The sequence below is a fragment of the Canis lupus genome, chromosome 13, assembly GCF_048164855.1.
Source record: "Canis lupus baileyi chromosome 13, mCanLup2.hap1, whole genome shotgun sequence".
NCBI classification, from domain to species: Eukaryota; Metazoa; Chordata; class Mammalia; order Carnivora; family Canidae; genus Canis; species Canis lupus.
In genome coordinates this window covers 10,009,018-10,034,175 of record NC_132850.1, presented here as the reverse complement: position 1 = coordinate 10,034,175, position 25,158 = coordinate 10,009,018, and the positions used below count along the sequence as shown (strand labels likewise).

Below are 25,158 nucleotides of genomic sequence, written 5' to 3'. Positions count from 1 at the left end.
CTTTGAGACTCTAGTCTGCTGTCTTCCCAGGAGTGGCCTTCCTGAATAAATTCCTTTCTTGTTTCACTCCCACACATCTCTCTGCCTTTGGATTTTATCCGTTAATAAACAGGTAGCTGAACTTGGTCTGTTTGGGACCCCTGGAGCCAGGAGCTCGTCCACTCCTGCGCCCCAGCTGCACTGTCACAGTGGCCTGTGAGGTCCTGAAGAGCTAGTAGAGCATCAGCACCCAGCACCATGCTTGGCATTTTGTGGAGCTCAGTAAGGGTTTTCTGAGTGTGTGAGACACTGTGATATGCTGCTCAGACTCCCCATCAGTAAAGACCCGAGACACCAGCTACTGGGAGGGCAGTCAGTGGAAGACCTTCAACTGTCAGCCCCTCCAGGGACAAGGTCACCTTCCTAGTTGGCCCCACATTCAAGGACTGGTGAAGCAGGGATATAAAACCCTAGTCTGGCCATTTTAGTTTATCTGGGGGACTACTGTGATGGGCCATTGTAGCTCCAGAGTCCCCAGGGGGTCAGCCAACACTGGTCTTTGGCCTGTAGGAGCTCTGGACCCTACAGTAGGAGCCCACTCCTGTTCCCTCCCTCCCTTCCACAGATGTTGATCCCAAGAGTGCTCCCTCAAAAATTCCTGCACCGTAACCTCCATCTCTACTTCTCCCAAACCCAACTTGCAACAGGCCCTTTCTGTCTTCTCTTCCCTTTCTCTGTGCCATCCCTCTCAGGAAACCTACATGCATTCACCTAAAGTTTGTAGACACCATTCAACTTGACAAGCACTTTGAAGTCATGGACCAGGAGCAAACGGTCAAGAAAAAGTTCTTGGGATGCTTTTTTGGTGCAAAAAGGTGCTTTTATTAAAGCACAGGGATAGGACTCCTGGACGGAAAGAGCTGCACGAGAGTCCTGAGGGGTGACTGACGATACATTTTTTAGTTAGTGGGGGTTAGGGATAGCGTGAGGCTCTAAGGAATTTTGAAGGAAAGCTTTCAGGACCTCGAGGGGGCCAGCTGCCCTACGGTAAGGTCATTTACTACTGCCTGGTACGAGCTCATCACGAGACCCTGAAGGTGCCTGTCAGTGGGCCAGCGCTCAGGAGGGATGCCAATAGCCCCTGGGAGGGGTCGCAGCCACCGGGAAAGGGACACTAAGAAGAGCAAAGCGACAGGACAACTCAACGAGGCAAGTCCTAGAGAGCAGAGGAGTCCCGATCCGCGGACCTCAGGACTCCTTTGTTCCTCTCTGCCCTCAGTTCACCCCATTCTCTCCCTGCCCTTCCGCGGGGGGTCGGTGCGCGGGTGCCCCGGGGGCTGCGGGGTCGCGGCGTCCTGCACCCCGACGGGGCCTCCCTGCCGCGGCTGCGGGGCTGCGGGGCTGCGGGGCGCACGGGGGCCGGCGCAGGGGCGCACCGGAGGCCCGGCCGCAACCCGCGCCAGTGGGCAGAGGGCGGGGCGCGCCCGGGCCCCCGGACCCACCCCCCGACCCCCTCCCCGGGGCCGTCCCCGCTCCTCCTCCTCCCGGTCCTCCCCCCACCCGGCCGCCCCCCGCCCGGTCCCCCGCCGCGCCCCCGGGCCCCCTGCCCCCCTGCCCGCCCCCGCCTCTCCCTAGAGCCGCCCCTGCCCCCCGCCCCTCCCCGGGGCCGCCCCCGCCCCCGCCCCCGCCCCCGCCCCCCCGCGCCCACTCCGCCCTCGCTGCGCTGCCTGCTCGGAGCCAGGCATGGTGGCCCTGGTGGCGGCGTGGCTGCTCCTGTGGGCTGCGGCCTGCGCGCCCCGGGAGCAGGACTTCTACGCCTTCCAGGCGGTCAACATCCGGGGCAAGCTGGTGTCGCTGGAGAAATACCGCGGCTCGGTGAGTGCGGGCGCGCGGGGCGACCCCGGCAGGGCCTGCTGCTCCCCCCCGCCCCTCGGCAGGGCCTGGTGCCCCCCCTCCCGGCAGGGCCTGCCCCCCCCCCCGCAGGGCCTGCTCCTCTCCCCGCCCCCGGCACGGCCTGCTGCCCCCCCAGCCCGGCCCCCTGTCCCCCCTTCTCCCCCTTCCCCGCCCTCAGCCCCGCGGCGACGTGGCCCCGGCCCGGGCAGGGAAACCTGAAACCCCGTCCGCCGACGGGTTCCCCTCCCGGCCCTGGGCTAGGGAGTCAGACCGGCCGGCCCAGCCCCTGTCCCCCGGCTGCAGAGCGCCGCCCCCTTCGCCCCCACGCTGGGCCCGTGCTGCTCCCCAGGCCTCTGAGAGCCCCGCGGAGGCCACGTGCAGCCCGGCAGGGACGCGCTCAGGTGCGCGCACACCTTGCTCCAGCGCCCACACCAAGGCCCCAGAGGAAAGGCCTTTGCCCAGGGTTTCGCCCAGCTCCACAAAGCAGAGCGGAGAGGGGACTCCCCCATCCATCCGTAGACTTCTCTAGGCGAAACCCTAAGATGGCAGTGGGGCTGAGCTACCAGAGTCCCCCAAGGCTGACAGCTGTCTCCTCACCAAGGCGGGAGCTCAGCTCAGAGAGGACTCACAGGGAAAATGGGCCTGGGTAAGTCTTTGAAACAAGAGTGAGTGGCAAGACCCAAGAAGAGCATTCCAAGCAAAGAACTGTTCATACCAAGGCTCAGAAGCAAACCAACATGGACAAGGAAGGAGGAGGGGTGGGTGGGCTTCGAGCAGCCCTGCTGGCAGGAGTATCAAGCGTGAGGCTGAGTGCGGAAGATGAGACTGGAGAGAGTAGGGAGGGCCCAAGAGGGGCCTTGAACGCTATATTCAGAGGCCTAGATGTTGCACTGTGTGTAATAGGGAGCACTCACAGTCCATTTCTCAAAATGGGCTTGAGGCAAAAAGGATGGAAAAAAAAGATGGATCTACCTAGGGCCTTGGTGTGGGAAATGTGGGGAGTTGGTAATGGACACATAGGTACAGCATCCAGATTTGGGTGGACCACAAAGAAATGGCTATCAGCACTTTCTAAACCTTAAAATGCCAAATTATGGCGGGAGTCCTGGTGTTCCTTGTCCTAATTGTTCCCTAATGTGTTGTGAATTTCAAATGAGATGACAGTGTGGAAGTGATGTGGGAAACAAAGGCAAAAGAAAAAATTAAATTTCCTTACTGCTACAACCCATTGACAAGTCCTTGAAACAGGTAGAGTGACTTTCCTCTAGGAGCTCAGCTGCCTCCACGTTGACACTTTGCTAAGAACAAAAGACAATCTTAGCCTGACCCCCAGGATCCATTGAGTCTGCTTTAACATATAAAAATTCCTCCGGAAACTTTTTTTTTTTCTCTTGCCACCCCCCCCCCCCCCCCAAGATACAGGTTGGCAATCATCATCCAAGCAAATGAGCCACTGATATACATCTGAAGGGTGTATATCAGAAGCACCCTTGACTGGGTCTCATGACTGGGTTTTTACTAAGTAGTAATAATTGACCTTTTCCTAACAATAGTTAGCCCCCTCAGGATCCTGGAAACCTTGCTTCCAAAATGCCTTGGAGATTTGTGCTATCCCTAACCCTCTCTCAACTTGAAAGTGTATATAATCAGCCACTCTCTTTCTGCCCCTGGGTCCTGTCCCTGTGCTTTAATAAAAGCACCGTTTTGCACCGACAATGTCTTAAGAATTGTTTCTTGGTTGTTGGCTCTGAACCCCAACATTTTCCTCCATCAGAAGCACTGTACCCAGCAGGGCAACTCATCCAGGACTGAGGACAAAGAACCAGTAAGAGAAGGCCTTCTCCGTCCGGTCTCTCCTTCCTTCTAGTGTTGGCATGACAAAGCCCCAGGTTTAGCACTTGACCAACTCTGCTATTCATTCCTTCATTATTTATTTATTTATTTATTTATTTATTTATTTATTTATTTATTTTTAAAGATTTTATTTATTTATTCATGAGAGACACAGAGAGAGAAAGGCAGAGACAGAAGCAGGCTCCATGTAGGGAGCCCAACGTGGGACTCGATCCTAGGTCTCCAGGATCACGCCCCAGGCTGAAGGCGGTGCCAAACCCCTGCACCACCGTGGCTGCCCTCATTCATTATTTATTATTGAGCACCTACTATATACTAAGTATTAGGCCAGTCTTTAGGATACAGTGGTGAAGAAAACAGACAAGTTTCCCTTTAATAAAGTGTATCTGAAATGGAAAAGAGAGAGACAATAAACAGGAACAGAGAAATGAACAAGGTAATTCTTAGTACGGTGGTATTAAGTACTAAGACATAAATAGAACAAAGTCTATTTATTTTCAGAATAAAGTACTCAGAATGTGAGGAACAGATCCAGAGAAGTTATCCCAGAATTCTTTTTTTTTTTTTTTTTTTTTTTTTTTTTTTATCCCAGAATTCTGAATGTTTTAATACTCTAGGTCAGGGGGATCCCTGGGTGGCTCAGCGGTTTGGCGCCTGCCTTTGGTCCAGGCATGATCCTGGAGTCCCGGGATCTAGTCCCACATCTGGCTCCCTGCATGGAGCCTGCTTCTTCCTCTGCCTCTCTCTGTGTGTGTCTATCATGAATAAATAAATAAAATCCTTAAAAAAAAAATACTCTAGGTCATTGTAACTCCTAAAAAGCCAAGGATTTTCACTCATGGGAATGAGAAGCCAATAAATCAATCAGAAAAAAAATTGAAGAAAGAAAGAAAGAAAGAAAGAAAGAAAGAAAGAAAGAAAGAAAGAAAGAAAGAAAGAAAGAAAGAAAAAAAGAAAGAAATAGAAAAAAAGAACAAAGTCACATACCTACTAGGAGATAGAGTGAGAATTTTAACCCAGGCAGTCCAGTTCTAAAGCCCAAGCCCTTAACTGCCAGGTTTAAAGGGAAATCAGAAACAGGCAGTTCAGGGAAGCTGTTACTAACTACTGGCTCATTATATGTATTTTACCATAGTCTTTTTAAACATTGAAAAAGGTTTGCTGGCTTCCAGTACCTGCCTGGCACTGAGTCCAATCCCAGAGACAAAGCCATGAGCAAGATTGTTTGGTTTGTGCCCTCAGGCTCAACTGGGAAGGCTGTCATTCGGACCAGTGTTGAGTATGATGCATAATAAGTGACCGCCTGGGAATGTGCTTGTCTAGGACATGAGCTTACACATGTAGAGGCCTGAGTGTAGTGTGTGTGCTAATGCTTTCTTTGTTTACTCCTATGTGCACACCTGAGTCTGTATCTATATTTGGAGATATATATATATATATAAACTATGTGCATTTGGATGTGTCTGTCCATCCATGTTTTGGTCACTTTAAAGATAAACTTTTTAGGTTTCAGGTATGGAAGGAAAAGTAGAATTTCCTTCCAAAAAAGTGGGCAGATGCACAAGATGTAAATTAAAAATAAGCAACCTTTCATGCTCTCATTGCTCAGGGATCCAGCAGAGAAAAAAGAGAAAGACCCCTAACTAGGGAAGGGAGTTAAGGGTCCTAGTTTCTCCCTATCACAGGCAGACTATGACATGCTGACACAAATGAGAGAGGTTGTCCTAATGATCTGTGGCCCCATGGACTGGGTCCTTCCTTACCTGGTGGAAGCAGGGGAGGGGAGTTCTAACTCAGTGTTCTCACCATCCAGCCCAGTAGTTCTCACCTACTCTAGGACACATGCAACAATGTTTGGAGACATTTTGGACTGTCAAAACTAGACATCTGGTGGGTAGAGGCCAGCGATGCTGCTAAACTCTGTACAATGAATAGGACAGCCCCCGTGTAACAAAGAATATCTGACCCAAAATGTCTGAAGTGCTGAGGTTGAGAAACCGTGTGTAGCCTGAGCAGTTGTGCCTGTGCGTGGCCAGGCTGCCTATGGGAGGGGACTCTCTTTATGGAGCCAGCCAGTATAATCCCGGCTCTTCTAAAGAAGTGGCCAAAGGAATGGGGCTGGGCTGCTCAGACACAGGGTAAGATTTAAGAATTCTTTAACAATGTATAACTAGAAGCTAAAAACAGCATTGGTGCCAAAATTCTATATGCAGTATTATAATTGAGTTCTATCAGCCAGCTTTGTATTTATCACCTAAAGGCTATAGTTAAACACATTTATTATAAGGTGATAATACATTTAAGGTTTAGTCTAGTGACTCAAGAGAGTGGTATTTGTGTGCTGGAGGGAGAGGGGCAAAATGGGGTTGCCCTGAGGGCCTCTTATGAAGAAACCCCATGTCTATCTACAACCCCTGCAGGTGATTGTGTACGTGTGCACATGTATTCATTCAACAAACACTTCCTGAGCCTTTTCCGTGTGTCACGCCTGGGAGTGAAGCAGACGTAGCTCCTGCCCTCGTGGGTTTCCAGTGGGTCTATTGCAAGGGAGGCCACTAGGGCGATGAGCGCAGTCGACTGGGCCCGAACCTGAACGCACATCCACCTTTGCACTCCCCAACGTTGCCTCCGGACGTGAGCGCACCCGTGGGTGCACCTCTATAAATGTGTGTGTTGGTGGGCTTTGTGTGATGTGTGCTAAATGTATTTTTGTGGCTGGCGGAGGCTTGTCCTCAGACACGTGCGTGCACGTGTGATGTGGGGCACCTCTGTGGGCGTGTTGGTGCCCATTGGGGTGCTGCCCTTGTGTGCTACACAGCACTGGAGGTCAGGGGCCCCTGGGGCGACCCCGACCCGGCACTGGAGGTCAGGGTCCCCCGGGGTGACCCGGCACTGGAGGTCAGGCCCCGGGGCACCCAGGGCCCGACCACTCAGGCTGCATGTGTCCGGTTGCTTCTGCTGCAGGTGTCGCTGGTGGTGAACGTGGCCAGCGCGTGCGGCTTCACTGACGGCCACTACCGGAGCCTGCAGCAGCTGCAGAGGGACCTGGGGCCCCGGCACTTCACGGTGCTCGCCTTCCCCTGCAACCAGTTCGGCCAGCAGGAGCCTGACGGCGACCGTGAGATCGAGAGCTTCGCCCGCCGCACCTACGGCGTTTCCTTCCCCATGTTCAGCAAGGTCGCGGTCACGGGCACCGGGGCGCACCCGGCCTTCAAGTACCTGACCCGTGAGTCCCCTGCGGTCGCGGCCCCGCAGCAGAAGCCGCTGGCCGGCTGGGTGACGGGCCCTGCGGAGCCGGCGGGGCGCCTGGGCTCTGGCGATCGAGAGCAGCCCCACCCGGCCCTTGAGGCCCCCCCCACTCCTGCAGGCCTCGCTGGGACCCTGTTTTCATTCGCGGGGCTGCTTAAAGGAGACCCGGCCCTCAGGTGCCGTCAGTGTGCATCAGGCGAGCTTAGGATAGAGAAAACAAGCCACATCCCCAGAGAAGGCTGGCCAAGAGAGTGACAGGACGGGCGACTCTTGCCCTGAGTTAGGGGCCAAGTCTGGAGGCCATGAGCCAAAAAATACCAGACCTTAATATTTCAGAAATAGATCCCTTCTGCAACCCCAGAAGCCTCCGAACCACAAGACGAGGTCATAGGCCAACCTTGTCACTATGGCCCTGTTTCTTCCCTTGGGCCTTTCTCTTCCTTTCTGGGCTCCATTTTTGCCCTGTCCTGCTCCATGCTTCTGATGCCTTCAAATCCCTACCGCCACCCCCCATTCGCCTGGAGGAGTAGATGAAAAACAACAGTATAGCAAACAAAGGATCCCTTACCGAGGCAGATTTGAATTTTGTTCTATGAGTCAATCCTAGTATTTGTTTATTCCCCTATGTTTTTATTAGTACTTTTTCTGGGTCTCATAGTTATAGATCAAATCTAATATTGCTTTAGAAGCAACTGGGGAGCTCTTAAAAGTGGGTTAGCCTGAGACCTACTGAAGTAGGGCCTGAGAATCTCTTTATATATATTTTTTAAAGATTTTATTTATTCATGAGAGACACACAGAGAGGCAGAGACACCGACATCTCCCTGCAGAGAGCCTGATGTGGGACTTGATCCCAAGATCACACCCCGAGCCGAAGGCAGATGTCCAACTGTTGAGCCACCCGAGTATCCCAAGAATCTGTCTATATTAACCACCCCCCACCACCACCCCACACCATCTCCCCCCCACCACCATGATTCAGATGCAACCAGTCCACAGATTAACATTTGGAAACCATTAAGATTTCGTTAGAGAATAGCTGTAGACTATTCAGTAGTTTGAGATCATTAAGAAAGGAGGAGCTGATACTGCTTTTATCAAACACTTAACAGAATCCTAAAGCAATAGTTCTCAACGTTGGGGCCATACTGGCATCTCCTGGAGAGCTTTTAAAAAATACTGATCCCTGAATCTTACTACCAGAGATTCTGATTTAAGTAGTCTGGGTGTGGGGACCCCTGGGTGGCTCAGTGGTTTGGCGCCTGCCTTCGGCCCAGGGTGCAATCCTGGAGTTCCAGGATCGAGTCCCATCTCGGGCTCCCTGCATGGAGCCTGCTTCTCCCTCCTCCTGTATCTCTGCGCCTCTCTCTCTCTCTCTCTCTCTCTCTCTGTGTGTCTATCATAAATAAATAAATAAATCTTAAAAAAGTAGTCTGGGTGTGGACTGGGCATCAGGATTTTAAAAAGTTAATTCTTACCAACAGAACCACTGCTTCAAGGGAAGGATGGACACTGGTAGTGGAATTCCAGGAGAGGGGATACAGGGGAAGCACACTTTGCTCTCTTTCTTCCTTTTTCTCTAGAGACTTCTGGGAAGGAGCCCACCTGGAACTTCTGGAAATACCTAGTGGCCCCAGATGGAAAGGTAGTAGGGGCTTGGGACCCAACTGTGTCGGTGGAAGATATCAGGCCCCAGATCACAGCACTTGTGAGGAAGCTCATCTTGAAGAAGCGAGAAGACTTATAACCACTTTCTCTCCTCTCCCACTGTCCCATTCCCTACTCTCCCTCCGTCTTCCACCTTGAATAGGTGACCAAAGCAAACTCAGTGGTGCTCAATGGTGCTTGGAGGGAGGGCCTATGGACTCCACTTTTATCCCACCTTCCCTATTACTCCTAAGGGGGAAATTTTCTAGTATTTTGGATTACTTGAGTCTTAGAACAACTTATCGGAACTCTTGGCCGATGAGAGCTCTTGACCAATGAATCACCAGCCAATAAGAACCTCTAGCCCGTGAAAACATGTGGCAAATAGAAGTATATCAAGCAATAATCTCCTGCCTATTAAGAACTCTGTAAAATGGGACCATTTCCTACCTCACAGGGCCGTTGTGAGGATGAGGATGAAAGATCTATTAAAGTGCCTAGGGCAGTGCCAGCTTATTAGGAGTCATTCAATAATTTTTTTTTTGCATATAAACCAAAAAATAACTTGTAATCAATAAAAACTTGTGCCCAACATGAATTTCCAGCCATTGAGAATCCAGGCCAAAGATTTATTTGTTGTTGTAATTGTTTTCCTCTGTATTATTTTTTAAATTACAAAAGTAATGCATGTAGATTGTAAAATAACACAGAATGATGTAAAATAAAAATGAAGATATCCCCCCTCCTCATTTTCTATATCTCATTCCCTGGAGGTAAATAAATACTGTTAGCAATTTGGTACAAAGACTTCCTATTTTTTTTTTTTTATCGAGCCAATCATTATTGCCCAATAAGAACTCACTGACTGAAAGTACTCAATAATAATAAATAAGCAGAGGTTATAAATAGATAATTCAATGAATATTGTAGAAGGATAATAAGGCTATGAGAAGATATTCAGCCTCACTAAAGTTGGAAAGATTTTTTAAATGATAATACCCATAGCTGGTAAGGTTGTGGGGAGATGGGCATTCATAATACCTGTTGGTGGGACAATGAACTGGCACAAGTGGGTGATTTGGCAGTATCTTTTATTTCTTATTTATTTATTTTTTATTTTTTATTTATTTATTTTTTTTTCTTATTTATTTATTTTTTAAAGATTTTATTTATTCATGAGAGAGGCAGAGACGAAGGAAGAGGGAGGAGAAGCAGGCTCCTCGCAGGGAGCCTGATGCAGGACTGGATCCGATCTGGGAATCCGGGATCAGGCCCTGAGCCCAAGGCAGACACTCAACTGCTGAGCCACCCAGATATCCCAAAATAAAATATTATTTAAAAAATCCAGAATAAGGAAGTATAATATTTTTATCAAAAATTTTTAGTGTTAAGTGAGGAAGAGAGAGAATATGGACCAAACTATTTTTTTTTAAAGATTTTATTTACTTATTTGAGAGAGAGAGCATGAAAAGGGAGAAGCAGAGGGACTGGCTCAGTGGGAAGCGAAAGGCAGAGCTGACCTGGGGCTCAACCCCAGGACCCTGAGATCAAGACCTGAGCTAAAGTTAGACACTTAACCAATTGAGCCACTCAGGTGCCCGTCGACCACCTTAATATGGTGGTTGTCAATGAGGGAGTCAGGGGAAAGGGGATAACAGGAGATCTTCACTGTCTTTGTTGAGTATTTCTGTAATGTTTGAATTTTGTATGTAAAATACGTATTTTTTTATAGAAATATAAAAAGAGGCAGCTAAAAACTGAGGTGATAGACAAAGTCACTGACTGATAATTCCTTAGCCAATAAGAATTTCATGTCCACTCCTCCCAAGGTCACTCTTCTAGAAGGGAAACTCAGATTTAAGTCCTGGCTGTGCCCCTGACTCCTAGACCAAGCAAATTGTTTCCTCTCTGCTGTCTTCCATTTTCCCACTGGACAATGAAAGGGTTAAACTGTGCTTATCCTTCTTTCAGTGTCCCTTAATGGTCCCTCTCCAAAGCTACCCAGAGTAAATGAGGGCTCTCTGTGAGTGACCACGAGCCCCACTATGGTGGCCTCCAGGGTGCCCTTACACACCCTGCTCCAAGTTCCAGCTCCACATATGCTGTGTGCGCACACCCACAATGAAACACAGCAATGACAGAAATGTTCCTGATGGACACCTCGGAACCACGTTCTCAGTGGACCTCTCTCTGACCTGTCTCGCTTGACCTCTCAGCCACATCTGACATTGCTGACTGCATTCTTTTCCCTGACTCATCCTCTTCCCTTTCTTGGTTTTCCCCCTTTCTCTTTGAGTGCTCCTTCCTCCTCAGTATCTGCTGATGTCTCTTCCTCCTGTTTACTCCTTCCTGTTGGTCTTCCTTAGGGTAACAGGCTGGTCCTTCTCACTCCCTGTACCCTTCCACAGCCATCTCATTAGTTTGACCACCATCAATGCCCTATTTTCAAAAAAACATTTTATTTATTTATTTATTTAGAGCTAGCAGGGGTTGGGGCAGAGGGATAGTGAGAGGAAACTTTTAAAAAATTTTTATTAAAAAAAATAAAAAAATAAAAAATAAAAATAAAAAATTTTTATTTATTTATTTATTTATTTATTTATTTATTTATTTATTTATTTAATTTTATTTATTCATGAGAGACACACAGAAAGAGGCAGAGACACAGGCAGAGGGAGAAGCAGGCTCCATACTGGGAGCCTAATATGGGACCCCATCCCAGGTCTCCAGGATCAGGCCCTGAGCTGAAGGCAGGCGCTAAACCGCTGAGCCACCCAGGCGTCCCAGGAGAGAGAATCTCAAGCAGACTCTAAGCTGAGCATGGAGCCTGTCATGGGGCTCAATCCCATAACCCTAAGATCATTACCTGAACTGAAATCAAGAGTCAGGCACTTAACAACTGAGCCACCCAGGCACCCCGCCATCTATGCCCTACTGACACCCAAATCTCTACCTTATATCTACACTGGACTCATAGTCACCTGCCTACTAGGCATGTCTACTGAGATTTCAGTTCAACATGTCCAGAACGAAACTCATCATCTCTCCCTGAGATACTGTCTCTCTTCCACTGAGCCTTTGCAAACCCCACAACCTTTCCTTTCACATACCACTCACTCACTACATTTTTATTATTTAAGCAACTGCTCTCCTCTCCTTAGCACAGTGCCTGGCCCTTAGCATATATAATTTAATTATAAAGTAAGCATTTCGAGCACCAGCTCCATACTGTCCCTGACTAGAATCTATCTAGAAACCAAAGATGAGCAGTTTCCCCCGGAAATTTAAAGTCCAGCTGAGGATTCTGCAGGCCCAATTAGGCTGTCATTCCTATGCTCTATCAGCTTTTTGATGCTCCCATGTCCTCTCTACTGTGCAAGGGTTCCCTAGGGGGAATAAATCTCTTTAAATCCTTATCAACTGTCACCTTCATCATTGGCTAATCAGTATCTGCTAACAATTTAGTTTTAAATTAATCTATTGGGGGATCCCTGGGTGGCGCAGCGGTTTGGCGCCTGCCTTTGGCCCAGGGCGCGATCCTGGAGACCCGGGATCGAATCCCACATCAGGCTCCCGGTGCATGGAGCCTGCTTCTCCCTCTGCCTGTGTCTCAGCCTCTCTCCTCTCTCTGTGTGACTATCATAAATAAATAAAAATTTAAAAAAAAAAAAAATAAATTAATTAATCTATTGGTAATCAGCTAACAGTTGAGTAGTTAATATTTGAGTTTCAACTAACACTTTAGTTATCTTCTAACACTTTGTTTATAAGCAATATATTTATCAGGTTTTATCTTAGCATTTAGTACTTTAACTATTTGCCAAGCTTAATTTTTAATCAATATGTTGTCTGCTTAAGTCTTATTACTGTTCCCTTAGCTATCTGCTATTAGTTCAGAGTAGATTAGCAAACCAGAGACCACGAGTTAGGAGTTTGGAAAAGGGTCACTTCTCGCTGTGGGTATGAAAAAGGCCTTTTTGTGTTTGGCTGACTTCTCCTTTTCCAACATCAACTGGTCCCAGGTCCTTCAAGAAAGGAGGACCTCTCTGAGCTGGGCTAGAGTGTGCTAAGAAGAGAGTATACTGATGAGGGTACTTTCTGGAAAGTTATGGTTGAAAGGGACATTCATTCATTAACAAATATGTCTTCAGCACTGTTTATGTGTCGAGTTCTGCACTACGTTCTAGGGATACATCAGTGAACAGAACAGGCATGTTCCTAGCTGTCATGGCACTTAGAGAATAGTGGGAAAGACAAACATTAGTGGGAAAGACAAACATTAAGCAAATAATTACACCAATTATTACATAATTATGACAAGCGCAGGGAAGAAGTACAGAAAGACTGGCACTGGAGCTATTCTGGAGTTCAGAAATCTCCCTGATGAATGCCATTTAAGCCATGAGCTGAAATTTTATTTATTTATTTTTAAGATTTTATTTATTTGAGAGAGTGTGTGCACGTGAATCAGGTGGTGAGGGGCAAAGGAGGAGGGAGAAGCAGACTCCCCACTGAGCAGGGAGCCAGCTGTGGGGCTCCATCCCAGGACCCTGGGATCATGACCTGAGCCCAGCAGACGCTTAACCGACTAGAACCACCCAGGCACCCAAGAATTGAAACTTTAATAAGAGTTAGGGGAAAGGAGACACTTCGGTGGCTCAGTGGCTAAAGCCACAACTTTACGATATGTAAAAGTTGGACCTTTAGCTAGGCTAATGGCTTTGCCATCCCTAGGATAGTGACATCATTTGCACAACCCAAGAGAGCTGACCACCTCAACCTTGTATCTTTTTTTAAAAAGAAGATTTAAAAAATTTATTTGTTTAAGAATGTGTGAAGAGGGGGAGATGCAGAGAGAGAGAGGGGGAGAGAGAGAATCTCAAGCTGAGCACAGAGCCCAACGTGGGGCTCAATCCCACCACCCTGAAATCATTTACCTGAGCTGAAACCAAGAGTCAGGTGCTCAACCAAGTGAGCCACCCAGGTGCCCCTCCATCCTCTACTTTTATGTTAGGGCACTACAGCACATCCTCCAGGTCAGAAGAACTTAACCAAATAGCCACTCAGACAAGGATCACTGAGAAATAAAGTTTTTACTTGTATGGCCATGTGCCCAGATGAAAATTGAGAGTTTCATTAACATAGAAGAAGGGGAGAACAAATAGTCCTAATAGTTGGGGGGGGGGGCAGGAACACAAAGCCCCACATCTTAATATCTTTCAAATCTCTCCCCTCTCCTTCTTCCTGCTATTATTATCCTAACTCAAGATTTCTCATCCTTCTAGCTCATCATCTTGGTTCCAACTCCCTCCTTCAATCCATCCTTCACATCACAAGCTAAATGATGGTCCAAAAAAGCAAACCTGACCATATCATCATTTTGCTTCAATGTGTCCTCCATTCCTATTCTTGGAGTAAAGGCTCAGTTCCTTAGTATGCCATTCAAAGTCCTTGTGCTTTATGTTCCTCAATTTCTTGCCATATTCTCTTTATTCCTTCCTCCGATCACATAGGTAGAAAATTTTCTCACTTTCCTTGATATTGCTATATTGATATTGCCTTATCCCTCTTGTATTTTATATATATATATATATATATTCATTCATTCATTCATTCATTCATGAGAGACACAGAGACACAGGCAGAGGGAGAAGCAGGCTCCATGCAGGGAGCCCGACGTGGGACTCGATCCCGGGTCTCCAGGATCACTCCCTTGGCTGAAGGCGGCGCTAAACCTCTGAGCCACCTGGACTGCTCTCCCTCTTGTATTCTTTGGGTATAAGAAATGCTTGGCTCAGGGATGCCTGGGTGGCTTAACGGTTGAACGTCTGCCTTTGGCCCAGGGTGTGATCCTGGGATCCGGGATCGATTCCCACATCAGGCTCCTTGCAGGGAGTCAGCTTCCCTTTTAGCCTATGTTTCTGCTTTTCTCTCTTGCTGTGTCTCTCATGAATAAATAAAATCTTAAAAAAAAACAAAACAAAAAGAAATGCTTGGCTCAGAGTAGGTGTTCAAAAGGCATTTGTCATTTGACTGACCTCATGGTCATCATCTATTGTTTTTCTGAATGTCCCAAGGACTGTCTGGACCCCTGCATCTGGTAGGCTCCCTCCACAGAGTAGATGACCCATCTCAGCAATATGGGAAAGCCCAGTCAGAAACCCCTTCTCTAATCCCTTAGAATATAAGTGCTCCATTCTGACTGCATGGCCAATTGAGCCCTGCTCATCATTCTCCAGAAGGAGTATCAGGGCCACAGTTGTCTTTGATATTAGTGATATCATCATGGGACATACCTCTATTAAAAAATTATTTGTTGAAAAAAAATTATTTGTTGTTTACCTGAAATTCAATTTTAACTAGCCACCCTGGCAACCCTTCCCTGGATTGAATACCATACAGTAGTGAGTTGAGCTAATGGCCTGGAGGCTCCTTTCAACTCCAGGAAACAAAGATTCTAACTCTTCTGATTTACGTTGTTCCTCCCAATGAAAGCAGAAACTCTTTGGATTAAAGTAGAAAACCTAAGAACAATAGTTAACAGGTTAATTGACATGACAAATGACAGTACCCACTTACCAGCTGTGTAAACTTGGAACTGTCACTAAACCCCACTAAACTATCATTGCTTCAACTAGCCAATAAAAGAAAATCAAGATTTTACCTAATAAGCACTGGGGACTGTGCTAGACACCTTTGTCTATATGTTCCTTCACCTGGAATATTCATAGAAACTAATGTATGAGAAGGTACTCTGTAAGTGGAAATGGGCTGTAACATATATGAAACAGTATTATCACCAATGCAGTACTTGTCTGCAGTTGACTTCCTTTACTGACTCTTGTGGGGAAAGAAGCTTCCCTAGCTTGGTCATATTGCAGAGGAAAGACATTGTCTAGGACTCTAGAATATAGACAAGTGGTTTTTAATTAAGGGTGATTTTGCTTGCCAGGGAACATTTGGCAATATCTGGAGACATATTTTGTTGTTGCAACTGGGGGATGGGTACTACTGGCATCTAGTGGGTATAAGCCACAGATGCTGCTAAACATCCTGTAATGCACAGGACTATCCAACACAACAAAGAATTATCTCAAAATGTCAATAGGTTGAGAAATCCTAGTTTAGAGAATTGCAAAGCAGGATTCACAACCCAGCTCTGCTGCTTAGCAGCTGGGTGACTCATAAACAAAGTACTCTACCTCTCTGGGCTTCAGTGTCTTTCTCTGGGACATGGAGGATATTAATAGCACTTACCTCATAAGCCTATTCTAATAGACCCACAAACCACTGCAGTGCCCGACACATAGTAATATCCAGTAAATGATAGTTCCTATGGCTATTTAGGTATTATTGTCTCCATTTAAAAGACAGGGAATTGAGGCTCAGAGACGGGAACAGACTTGCCCAAGATCAAGAGAAAAAGCAGTTCCTGTCATAGGGTTGACAAACATCACTAAGAATCCCCTGTAAATAAATGCTGCAGTCTTCTTGTGTGTGACATAAGACATGAGACATAATCCTTGCTCTCAGCAAAGTGGAAGGAGTGCTCACATACCTCTACATTATTCCTATAGGGTTGGATATTTTGACTTCCATTTTACAGATGAGGCTAAGTAAGAAGTCCAAATTCTTCCAGGAAGTCAATTGCCAAGTAGAGACAGTCTGATCTCATACCAGAATCCTTGCCTTTCCCTATTCTTTGCTTCCTGGACTCTGATAACACTCCAGCTAGGACAGGGGTTTAGGGTTAGAGACATAGTCCTGGAACAAGGGAAGACATTCACCCCAGACTGCAGAAATCTTGGAGTAAACTCCAGAAGTGGCTGACTGTGGGTTGAAAGAGAACTGTGAACATGAAAAATGCTTACTAACATGTAAAGTGCTGGACTAATGTTGAAACCAGAGAGGGAGATAGGCAAAGGCAGTGTTTCCTTGAGCTTTGGGGACCGACAGACCCAGGACAAAACCGACTGGGTCCTGAGGTGAGTAGTTTAACCTCTCTGAGTTTCAATATATATAATACCTACATATTTATATTTAAAATACATATTTCAGAATGATCTGTTCAGTTATTAATTGCTTCCTTGAGGCATAGTTGACCCTTATGGCCATGCAGGTTTTGAAGATGTGCAGCAGAAGAGACAAGTGGAAATCGAAATCTGGCCTGAACTCTAATTACCCAGCCTTACCTTTGGCATAGACCTACATCAGACCATAGGAAAGGTTCCTTTTTTTTCCTGTTATGCACAAAGGAGTAAAGGCAACACAAAGCAGCAGCCCTGCCTTCAAGAAGACCCTAAGCTGAGTGCGGTGAAACTGGGACTAAAGCATGTGCAACTTCCATCAAAGAGGAGCCTGTAGTCTGAAGCTATAATTGCTAAGTGAGATAATAGTACATGGAAGATGTTCAGTGAATGGTACATATAGTCAGAACAACAAATAATGTAAAAAAGAACAATGCCCTGAGAATTGCTCACAGAAGGGCTTCTTGCAGAAGGGGCTTTTTTTTTAAAGCTGAACATTGAAGGGTGGAAAGGATTTAGGTAAGTACAAGGGGGGAGCTACATGAACAAAAACCTGGGAGAGGAGGCTCCCTTCTCAGGTCTGATTAAATCAGAAGCTTCCTCTAGGAAAGGAGAGTCAGGTATAATTGGAGGGATAGGGAGAGTTCAGATTTTAGAAGTAAAACTGGAATCACTGGGGCTATTTCAACAGCCCAGGTCAAGCCTTCAGAAAATCTCTGCTGATAAGTGAGGAAAATAATCAAGTGCAGATAAAAAAAGTGCACAATCTGCCTCAAAACTCAAAAGAATTTTTTTGACATTATACTAGAGATCCTAGATAATGTAATAAAACAAGAAAAAAAACTTAAATGGCATAAACTGGAAAGGAAAAGTAAAACATGTTGTCTGTGAATAAATTATGTTTTTGTATTAACATAAAAAATCTTAAAAGTAGTCTACAAAAAAGCTACTAGAACTACTAAGTGAATTTAGTAAGTTCTCAGAATACAAGGTGAATACAAAAAAATAAATTGTATTTCTTTTACTAGCAACAAGCAATTGGACAATCACATTAAAAATGTCATTCACAGGATGCCTGGGTGGCTCAGCAGTTGAGAGAGAGCCTGCCTTTGGAGACTCTAGAATCATGAGTTCTGGGATTGAGTCCCCAAGGGGAGCCTGCTTCTCCTTCTGCCTATGTCTCTGTCTCTCTCTCTGTGTGTCTCTCATGAATAAGTAAATAAAACCTTTTAAAAAATGTCATTCACAATAGCATCGAAAATAGAAAAAAGGGATAAATTTTACAAAATATGTACAAGACCTTACATAAGAGTACAAAGCATTGATGAAATTACAGAAGAGCTAAATAAATGAAGAGATATACCATGTTTATGGATTGGGAAACTAAATATTAAGATGCTAATTCACTCCAAGTCTATCTATTCATTAAACATAATCCTAAGCAAAATCCCAGCAGGATTTTTTAAGGGGCAGAAATTGACAAGCTGATTCTTTTTTTTTTTTTTTTTTAAGATTTTTTTTATTTATTTGAGAGAGAAAGCAGGAGTGGGGGGTGGGGTGGAGGGACAAGCAGACTCCCTGCCAAATAGAGAGCCCAATGCAGGGCTCCATCCCAGGATCCCAAGACCATGACCCTAGCCAAAGGCAGATGCCCAACTGACTGAGTCACTTAAGCCCCCCTGATAAACTGATTTTCAAACTTATATGGGCACACCTGGCTGGCTCAATTGGAAGAGCATTCAGCTCTTGATCTTCAAGTACTGAGTTTGAGCCCCATGTTGAATGTAGAGATTACTTGAATAAATAAAACTTAAAAAAAAAAAACTTATATGGAAATGCAAGGACCTAGAATTACTAAAACAATTTTGAAAAATAAGACAAAGAGGATTTATACTACCTGATTTCAAACTTACTTATAAAGCCACAGTAATAAAGACAGAATCATATTGGCTTAAGGATAGATTCCGATTAATGAAATGGAGAATCCAGAGGTAAATCCACCCATTTTTGATTAATTGACTTTTGACAAAGGTGCCAAGTTAATTCAATGCAAGAAAAAACAATCTATTCAAAGGATGATTTTGGAACAACTGGATCCATATGTATTTTTAAAGTTTTACTTATTTAAGTAACCTCTACACCCAATATGGGGCTTGAACTCACAACCCTGAGATCAAGAGTCACCCACTCTTGTCACTGAGCCAGCCAGGTGCCATTGGATATCCATATGTAAAAGTGCACTTCAACCATTGCTTTACACTAGACACAAAAACTAACTCAGAAAGGTAAATGTAGGGACACTTGGGTGGCTCAGTGGTTTAGCATCTGCCTTCGGTCCAGGGTGTGATCCTGGGGTCCTGGGATAAAGTCCCACATCGGGTTCCCTGCATGGAGCCTGCTTCTCCCTCTGCCTGTGTCTCTGCCTCTCTCTGTGAGTCTCTCATGAATAAATAAATAAAATATTTTAAAAATATAATAAAAGAAAGATTTATTTATTTAAGAGAGAGAGAGAGAGCACAAGCGGAAGGGGTACAGGAAGAAGGACAGAGAGAATCTGAAGCAGACTCCATGCTGAGTGCAGAGCCCTACAGGGTTCTATCTCACCACCCTGAGATCTTGACCTGAGCCCAAACCGAGAGTCAGATGCTTAACCAACATAGTCACCCAGGTGCCCCTGGAGCCCTGACTCTTATACATTTTTGGTGGGGATGTAAAATGGTACAGCCCCTGGAAAACAGTTTGGTGAATTCTTATAAAGTTAAACATGCATCTACTATATCACCCAGAAATTCCACTCCTAAGTATTCACCCAAGAGAAATGAAAATATATGTGTGCACATGCGTGTGCATACACGCAAAATGTGTATAGCAACTTTATTCATAATAGTCCCAACCTGGAAATAACCCAAATGCCTATTAATGGTTGAATGGATAAACAAATTGTAGTATTTCCATATAATGAGTGTATTTCCAAGTATTCAGCAATAAAAAGGAAGAACTATTTGTATACACAATAATCTCTGAGTATCTCAAAGGCGCTGGGGTGAGGAAAGGAAGGCAGACACAAAGAAGACGTACTATCCAAGTCCACTAACAGAGTTCATGAAGGGCAAAACTCACTTCTAGGAACACAGAGAGCAGAGAGTGGCCGGAAGGCAGAGCTGGGGTGGGGAGGACAGCTAACTGCAGAGGGGCGCAAGGGTGAGGACGGGTGACGGAGATGTGCTGTACTAGACTACGGTGGTAAGCACACCAATGTGTATATTTGTCAAACTCACTGAGCTTTAAAACCTAAAAATAGGTATGTTCTCTTGTTTATATAATATACCTCAATAAAATTCACTATATTTTCTTTTTTTAACATTCTACATTTTTAAAAGATTTTATTTATTTATTCATTCCTGAGAGACACAGAGAATGAGGCAGAGACACAGGCAGAGGGAGAAGCAGGCTCCCTGCAGGGAGCCCGATGCAGGACTCGATCCTGGGACTCCAGGATCACGACCTGAGCCAAAGGCAGACGCTCAACCACTGAGCCACCCAGGCGTCCCTAAAATTCATTTTAGAAGAAGAAAAAACCTCAAGAAAAGCATCATTGTATAGCAATAAAAAAAACATGAAAGGAATCTAAATATTAAGAAAATGGATAAATCATACATTTACTAAGTGGAAAACTACACAGCAGCAAAAATGGATGAACCAGATTGAGCATACACATCGGTACAGACAAAGCTCACAAACACAAGATTAAGTGAAAAAAAATAGGTTCCAGAATACATGCCCTATAATGATTTCTTTTTAAATTTTTATCTCACGTTGGAGCGTCTGGGTGGCTCCGCGTTTGAGCGGCTGCGGTGTACTGAGTGGAGGGTACGTGGGTGTCCCTATATTATCCTTTACATCGCTTTATGTGTCTTAACAAACACGCTAAACCTAAAGGGTGGTCACCTAGATTCGGGAGAGAGTTTGACTGGTATCAGATCAAAGCCTGGGTCCCCATTTGTCGCTGGGTGGGATGTTCCATCGGGTAAAGTCCCTTCTCCCAGGACGAGACGCAGGGGCCTTAGTATGGACAGGAAGGGAAAGGGTCCGTCCTGGGCATCAGGGGAGAGACCCCGAGGGGACCCGCACTGAGAGGGACGGCCGCGGGACCGCACCCCGACCTCAGGGCTGGGCGGGGAGATGGGCGGGGACCCAGGCGGAGCAGCCGGGACAGGCGGCAACGGGAAGCGAGCGCCCAGCAGGAGGCCGCGGGGACCGGCCCCCGGCTCCACTGTGCACCCCAGCGGGGCCTCGCCCTCCGGACCGTCTCCGAGGGGGCTGGGCTGCCGAGGTCTAGGGGCCCTGCTGTGACAGCCGCTCGGAAGGGGCTTCCTGCCGTGGCTCCCTGGCCAGGCTGGGCACTCCTCGGTCTCGGGTAACTGTAACTGCTGCCCTGCGCAGTGCCGAAGGGGGAAGCGACCCACCTGGGGCCCCCGCAGGTGACCGGGGCTTGCTCCTCCTACCCGGTTGGGCAAGCTACCCTACCTCCTCGGCCCAGTTTTCCTATTGCTATAGTGGTGTGGGCATGTGTCTGTGTATCTAGAAGACACCATACCGAAGTATTTGTTTTTGTGTGGTGAGATTATGGGTGATTTTTGTTTTTTCTTTTAACTTATTGTAATTTCGAATTTGTTTTATGATGATACATATGTTGTTATTTAAAAAAAAATATTAAATGGGGAGGGGCACGTGGCTGGGTCAGCTGGTTGAGCTTTGGACTCTTGATTTCTGCTCAGGTCATGATCTCAGGTTCCAGGGTTAAGCCCTTCCTCAGGCTCTGAGCTCAGTGGAGAGTCTGCTTGAGGATTCTCTCCCTTTCCTTCTGCCCCTCCCCCTCCCCATGCTCATGTTTTCTCCCTCTCAAATAAATAAATAAATCTAAAAAACAAACAAACAAACAAAAAAGAAACACCAGGGAGAGTAATACTGCACAGGGTTCTAAGTTTTAAAGGAGTGGATGAAAAGCACAGAACACAATCTCAAGATTACAGTGTGTTCTCCATAAATGTGAGCGTTCCTTGTTCACCCCTCCTTCCTCTACTTTCTTTCCCCTGTGGTATTGGACATTCTGGTCCCCAGACCTCAGCTGGGGACAAAGGAGTTGGTGGGACAGGACTCTGATCAGTTACTGGCTGTGTGGCTTTCAGTAAATCACTTAACCTCCCTGAGTCTCAGTTACTTTGCAAGGTGGAAAGAATAACACCTATCTCATAAGAAGTTTTCTGGACTATGTGACATAGGAGATGGGAAACTTCCAATCACTTAGTAGGTCTACAGTAAGTGCCTGCGGGAAGAACCAGCATTAGAGTAGGAGTTAGGCCAGAAGACCTAGAGAATTTTAGCACAGGCTCCACAGAGCCCAAAGGCTCCATGGTAAGAGTTTGGCAGGGGTGGTCCATGAACTTAGAGTGGGAAAAAAATTACATCCTGTTTTCACTAACCTCTAATTGGAATTTAGCATTTCTTTCTGTCATGGAGGGAAGCAAAAAAATCACAGTACTATTTAGCAGTATCTGTGACTTTGTCACCAATAGAAATGATAGTTTTGTATTGCATTATAATTGCAATATACTTGAAATTGAAATACTTTTTACATTCATTCATTACCTCAAAATTCCAATAACTAGATCTTATTTAATGTTTTAAAAAGACATTCATAAAATAAATATTTTTTAAAAAGTACTTTGAGGGGCACCTGGGTGGCTCAGTCGGTTAAACATCTGACTTCAGCTCAGGTCATGATCTCAGGGTCCTGGGATCAAGCCCCACATCGGACTGTGTGCTCAGCGAGGAGTCTTCTCTCGCCCTCTCCACCCAGCTTGTGTTCTCTATCTATATCTCTCAAATAAACAAATAAAATCTTTACAAAATATTTTGATAATGATTCTATATAACTGGTATTCTTGTTATCCTAAGTAATTTACTTTTCATAGTTAAAAATACTCTTCTGAATAGGGGCCCATCAGTCTTCATCAGACCGCCAAAGGAACCCTTGGCTAAACGAGATCTGGGTGCCAGTCCTGCATGGGCCATTGACTGCTGTGTGACACTGGGTTTATTATTTCTCAGAGGCACAATCACCCATGCTTGGCTCACCTCACAGGGTTGTTGGGAGGAACAAATTAATTCTTGGCTGGGAAAGGGCTCTGGAAACTGTTGGCAGCTTCACAATTTTCCCAAAAGCCAGAGCAGAGTGCCTGCTACGTCCCAGCTAAGCTCTGTCTCCAGGAGACCTCTCTCATTCCACAGGATTTCCACTCCACCCCCTTTACTTTCCATCTGATAAATAAAGAGGCCAAAGTACACCAGTTTGCAGAGATACACAGCTCAGTAGGAAGGTTTTCTGGGGGACAGCAACAATTCCCCCCAGTTTTCATATTTGACCGTATAGTGACCCTTGAGGACACTACCCTCTCAAAATTCATCTTCTCTCCTTCAGACAGTGGTCACTCTGCAGCCACAGTCCCCACATTTTCCTTTTCACTGCTCTGTCCTTTGATCATCTGTGTGACTCTCCCACCATACTGTATGTTTCTCAGGGGCACACTCAGATCTGACTCCTGTCAGGGACTCCAGTGCTCAGCTCAAAAGCATGGCACACATTAGCGTCTTAGAAGCTGGCCTAGATGAAGAAAGGCAACCTGAAACACAGAGAAAAATCAGGGAAGGAGGAGAGCTAGGGCTTGAGCCCAGATTGACTTGATGCCCATGTTTATCCCCCACACACCCAGAGCAAAGGATGGAGAAACTGGGGAGTCTCCAGGCATCACAGTAACTATTCTCTACCCTCTCCTGTGAAAAATTACAAGAGCTAAAGAGCTTGTCATCTCCAGCTGGCCCCTGCCCATCTGTCTAATGAGATTCAAGGGCTTTCAAACCTTTTTGACCTGACTCAAACTAATAAATGCATTTTATATTGTGATCGGATCCATAATACACACATAGATATGTAACTGAAACATTTTATGAAAGAATACTTAGCTTTACTCTCTGCAATGCACTTTTTCTATTCCAATTATTACTGTTTATTTTTATTTTATTTATTTTTAAGTTCAGCCCCAAAATGGGGCTTGAACTCATGATCCTGAGATCAAGACCTGAGCTGAAACCAAGAATCTCATGCTTAACAGACTGGGCCACCTGGGCATTCCTAATTATTATTTTCTAAAGCTAGCCAGTGACTCATTAACTGGTCACATGTCCCATAGGTCTTGTTCAGCCCCCACACCCCGTGGCTAGCTGAATAGGATAACTAAAGCTCATATAAAATGGGACAACTAAAGCTCAGGAATCTCTAGTCCTGGATCAGTGTGGTTGGGCCAGGCTGTGTACCTCTCAGAGCCTCAGTTTCCCCAGTGTACCCTGAGAGGACAGACAGGCAATTTCTAAGGGCCACATAGGCTCCTTCAGACTGTATGCCTGGATCCTAGTGAGAACAGTGCTCTGGTGATCTGGAAATAATTTCTGAGAGTGGAGAGGTGTGCTGGCTTTGCTTCCTAGGGGGTTAGGGTTACCATTTGGGACGCTGTAGCCCCCTGTTCTAGACCACTGCGGCGGCGAGTCTGAACAAAGGAGTGTGAATAGGTCGATCCATGAGTTAGCAGCTCCAGGGAGGAAGAGGCAGGTAAGGAAGCCAGAGGCTGAGGATATTTAAACCTCCAATGGGGGGACACCTGGCTGGCTCAGTTGGTGGAGGGGGAGACTGGAACTCAGGGTTGTGGGTTCGAGGTGACTTAAAAATACAGTCTTGGGGCTCCTGGGTGGCTCAGCCCGTTAGGCGTCTGCCTTCGTCTGGGGTCCTGATCCCAGGGTCCTGGGATGGGCCCCTCGGCGGGGAGTCCGCGTCTCTCCTCCCCTCTCCCTCTGGTGCCCGGTGCCCGTGCGCTCCCTCTCCGCGCCCTCTCTCAAATGAATGAATGAATGAATGAATGAATGAAAAATAAATAAATATATATTTTTTTAAAGTTAAAAAAAAAAGTCCACTGGAAAAAGAGACCCAGTGAAAACCCCAGAAACAACACGAGCCTGGGGACTAGAGAAACGCGGGTCAACGCCCCCCCCCCCCCCCCCCCCCGCCCCGCCGCGGGGACAAGGGGAGGCGCAGTCTCTCCTGCCCTGGGGCTCATTCCCAAAGTCAGTGAGAATCCCCGCAGCTCCGCGCGGGTGGGCACCCACCGGGGGTCCCGCAGGGGCGGGCGGGCTCCCAGCGGGCTCCCAGGGACGGACTCCCACGGGCTGGCACCCACGGACGGGCTCCCACGGCCAGGCCACGGTCAGGCTCCCACGGCCGGGCTCCCACGGCCGGGCTCCCACGGCCGGGCTCCCAAGGGCGGGCTCCCACGGGCGGGCTCCCACGGACGGGCCCCCACGGCCAGGCTCCCACGGGCGGGCTCCCACGGCCGGGCTCCCACGGCCGGGCTCCCACGGCCGGGGTCCCACGGCCGGGCTCCCACGGACGGGCTCCCAC

The 25,158-nt window shown here is 46.8% G+C and overlaps 1 protein-coding gene and 1 long non-coding RNA gene across 3 annotated transcripts in view; one reads left to right on the top strand and one right to left on the bottom strand.

The window, feature by feature from the left end:
- The window catches only part of LOC140602511 (uncharacterized), a 56,877-nt gene that overhangs the window by 4,107 nt on the left and 27,612 nt on the right, over positions 1–25,158 (bottom strand). The window lies entirely within an intron of this gene.
- GPX7 (glutathione peroxidase 7) lies at positions 1,662–9,427 on the top strand. 2 transcript variants are annotated; one of them, XM_072772077.1, is made up of 4 exons: positions 1,682–1,854; positions 2,474–2,518; positions 6,691–6,952; positions 8,559–9,427. In XM_072772077.1, the coding sequence occupies exons 1-4, from the start codon at positions 1,723–1,725 to the stop codon at positions 8,720–8,722; spliced, it is 603 nt and encodes a 200-aa protein (XP_072628178.1). In that variant the 5' UTR covers positions 1,682–1,722; the 3' UTR covers positions 8,723–9,427. The 2 variants fall into 2 exon arrangements, with proteins under 2 accessions (XP_072628179.1, XP_072628178.1); XM_072772078.1 differs by lacking the exon at positions 2,474–2,518 and having other exon boundaries at positions 1,662–1,854.

Excerpts from the sequence above, each read along its gene's own strand:
- GPX7 (XM_072772077.1), top strand. The coding sequence starts at position 1,723 with ATGGTGGCCCTGGTGGCGGCGTGGCTGCTCCTGTGGGCTGCGGCCTGC. Across the intron at positions 1,855-2,473 it reads TGGAGAAATACCGCGGCTCG|GCGGGAGCTCAGCTCAGAGA; the intron begins GTGAGTGCGGGC and ends CTCCTCACCAAG. Across the intron at positions 2,519-6,690 it reads CACAGGGAAAATGGGCCTGG|GTGTCGCTGGTGGTGAACGT; the intron begins GTAAGTCTTTGA and ends CTTCTGCTGCAG.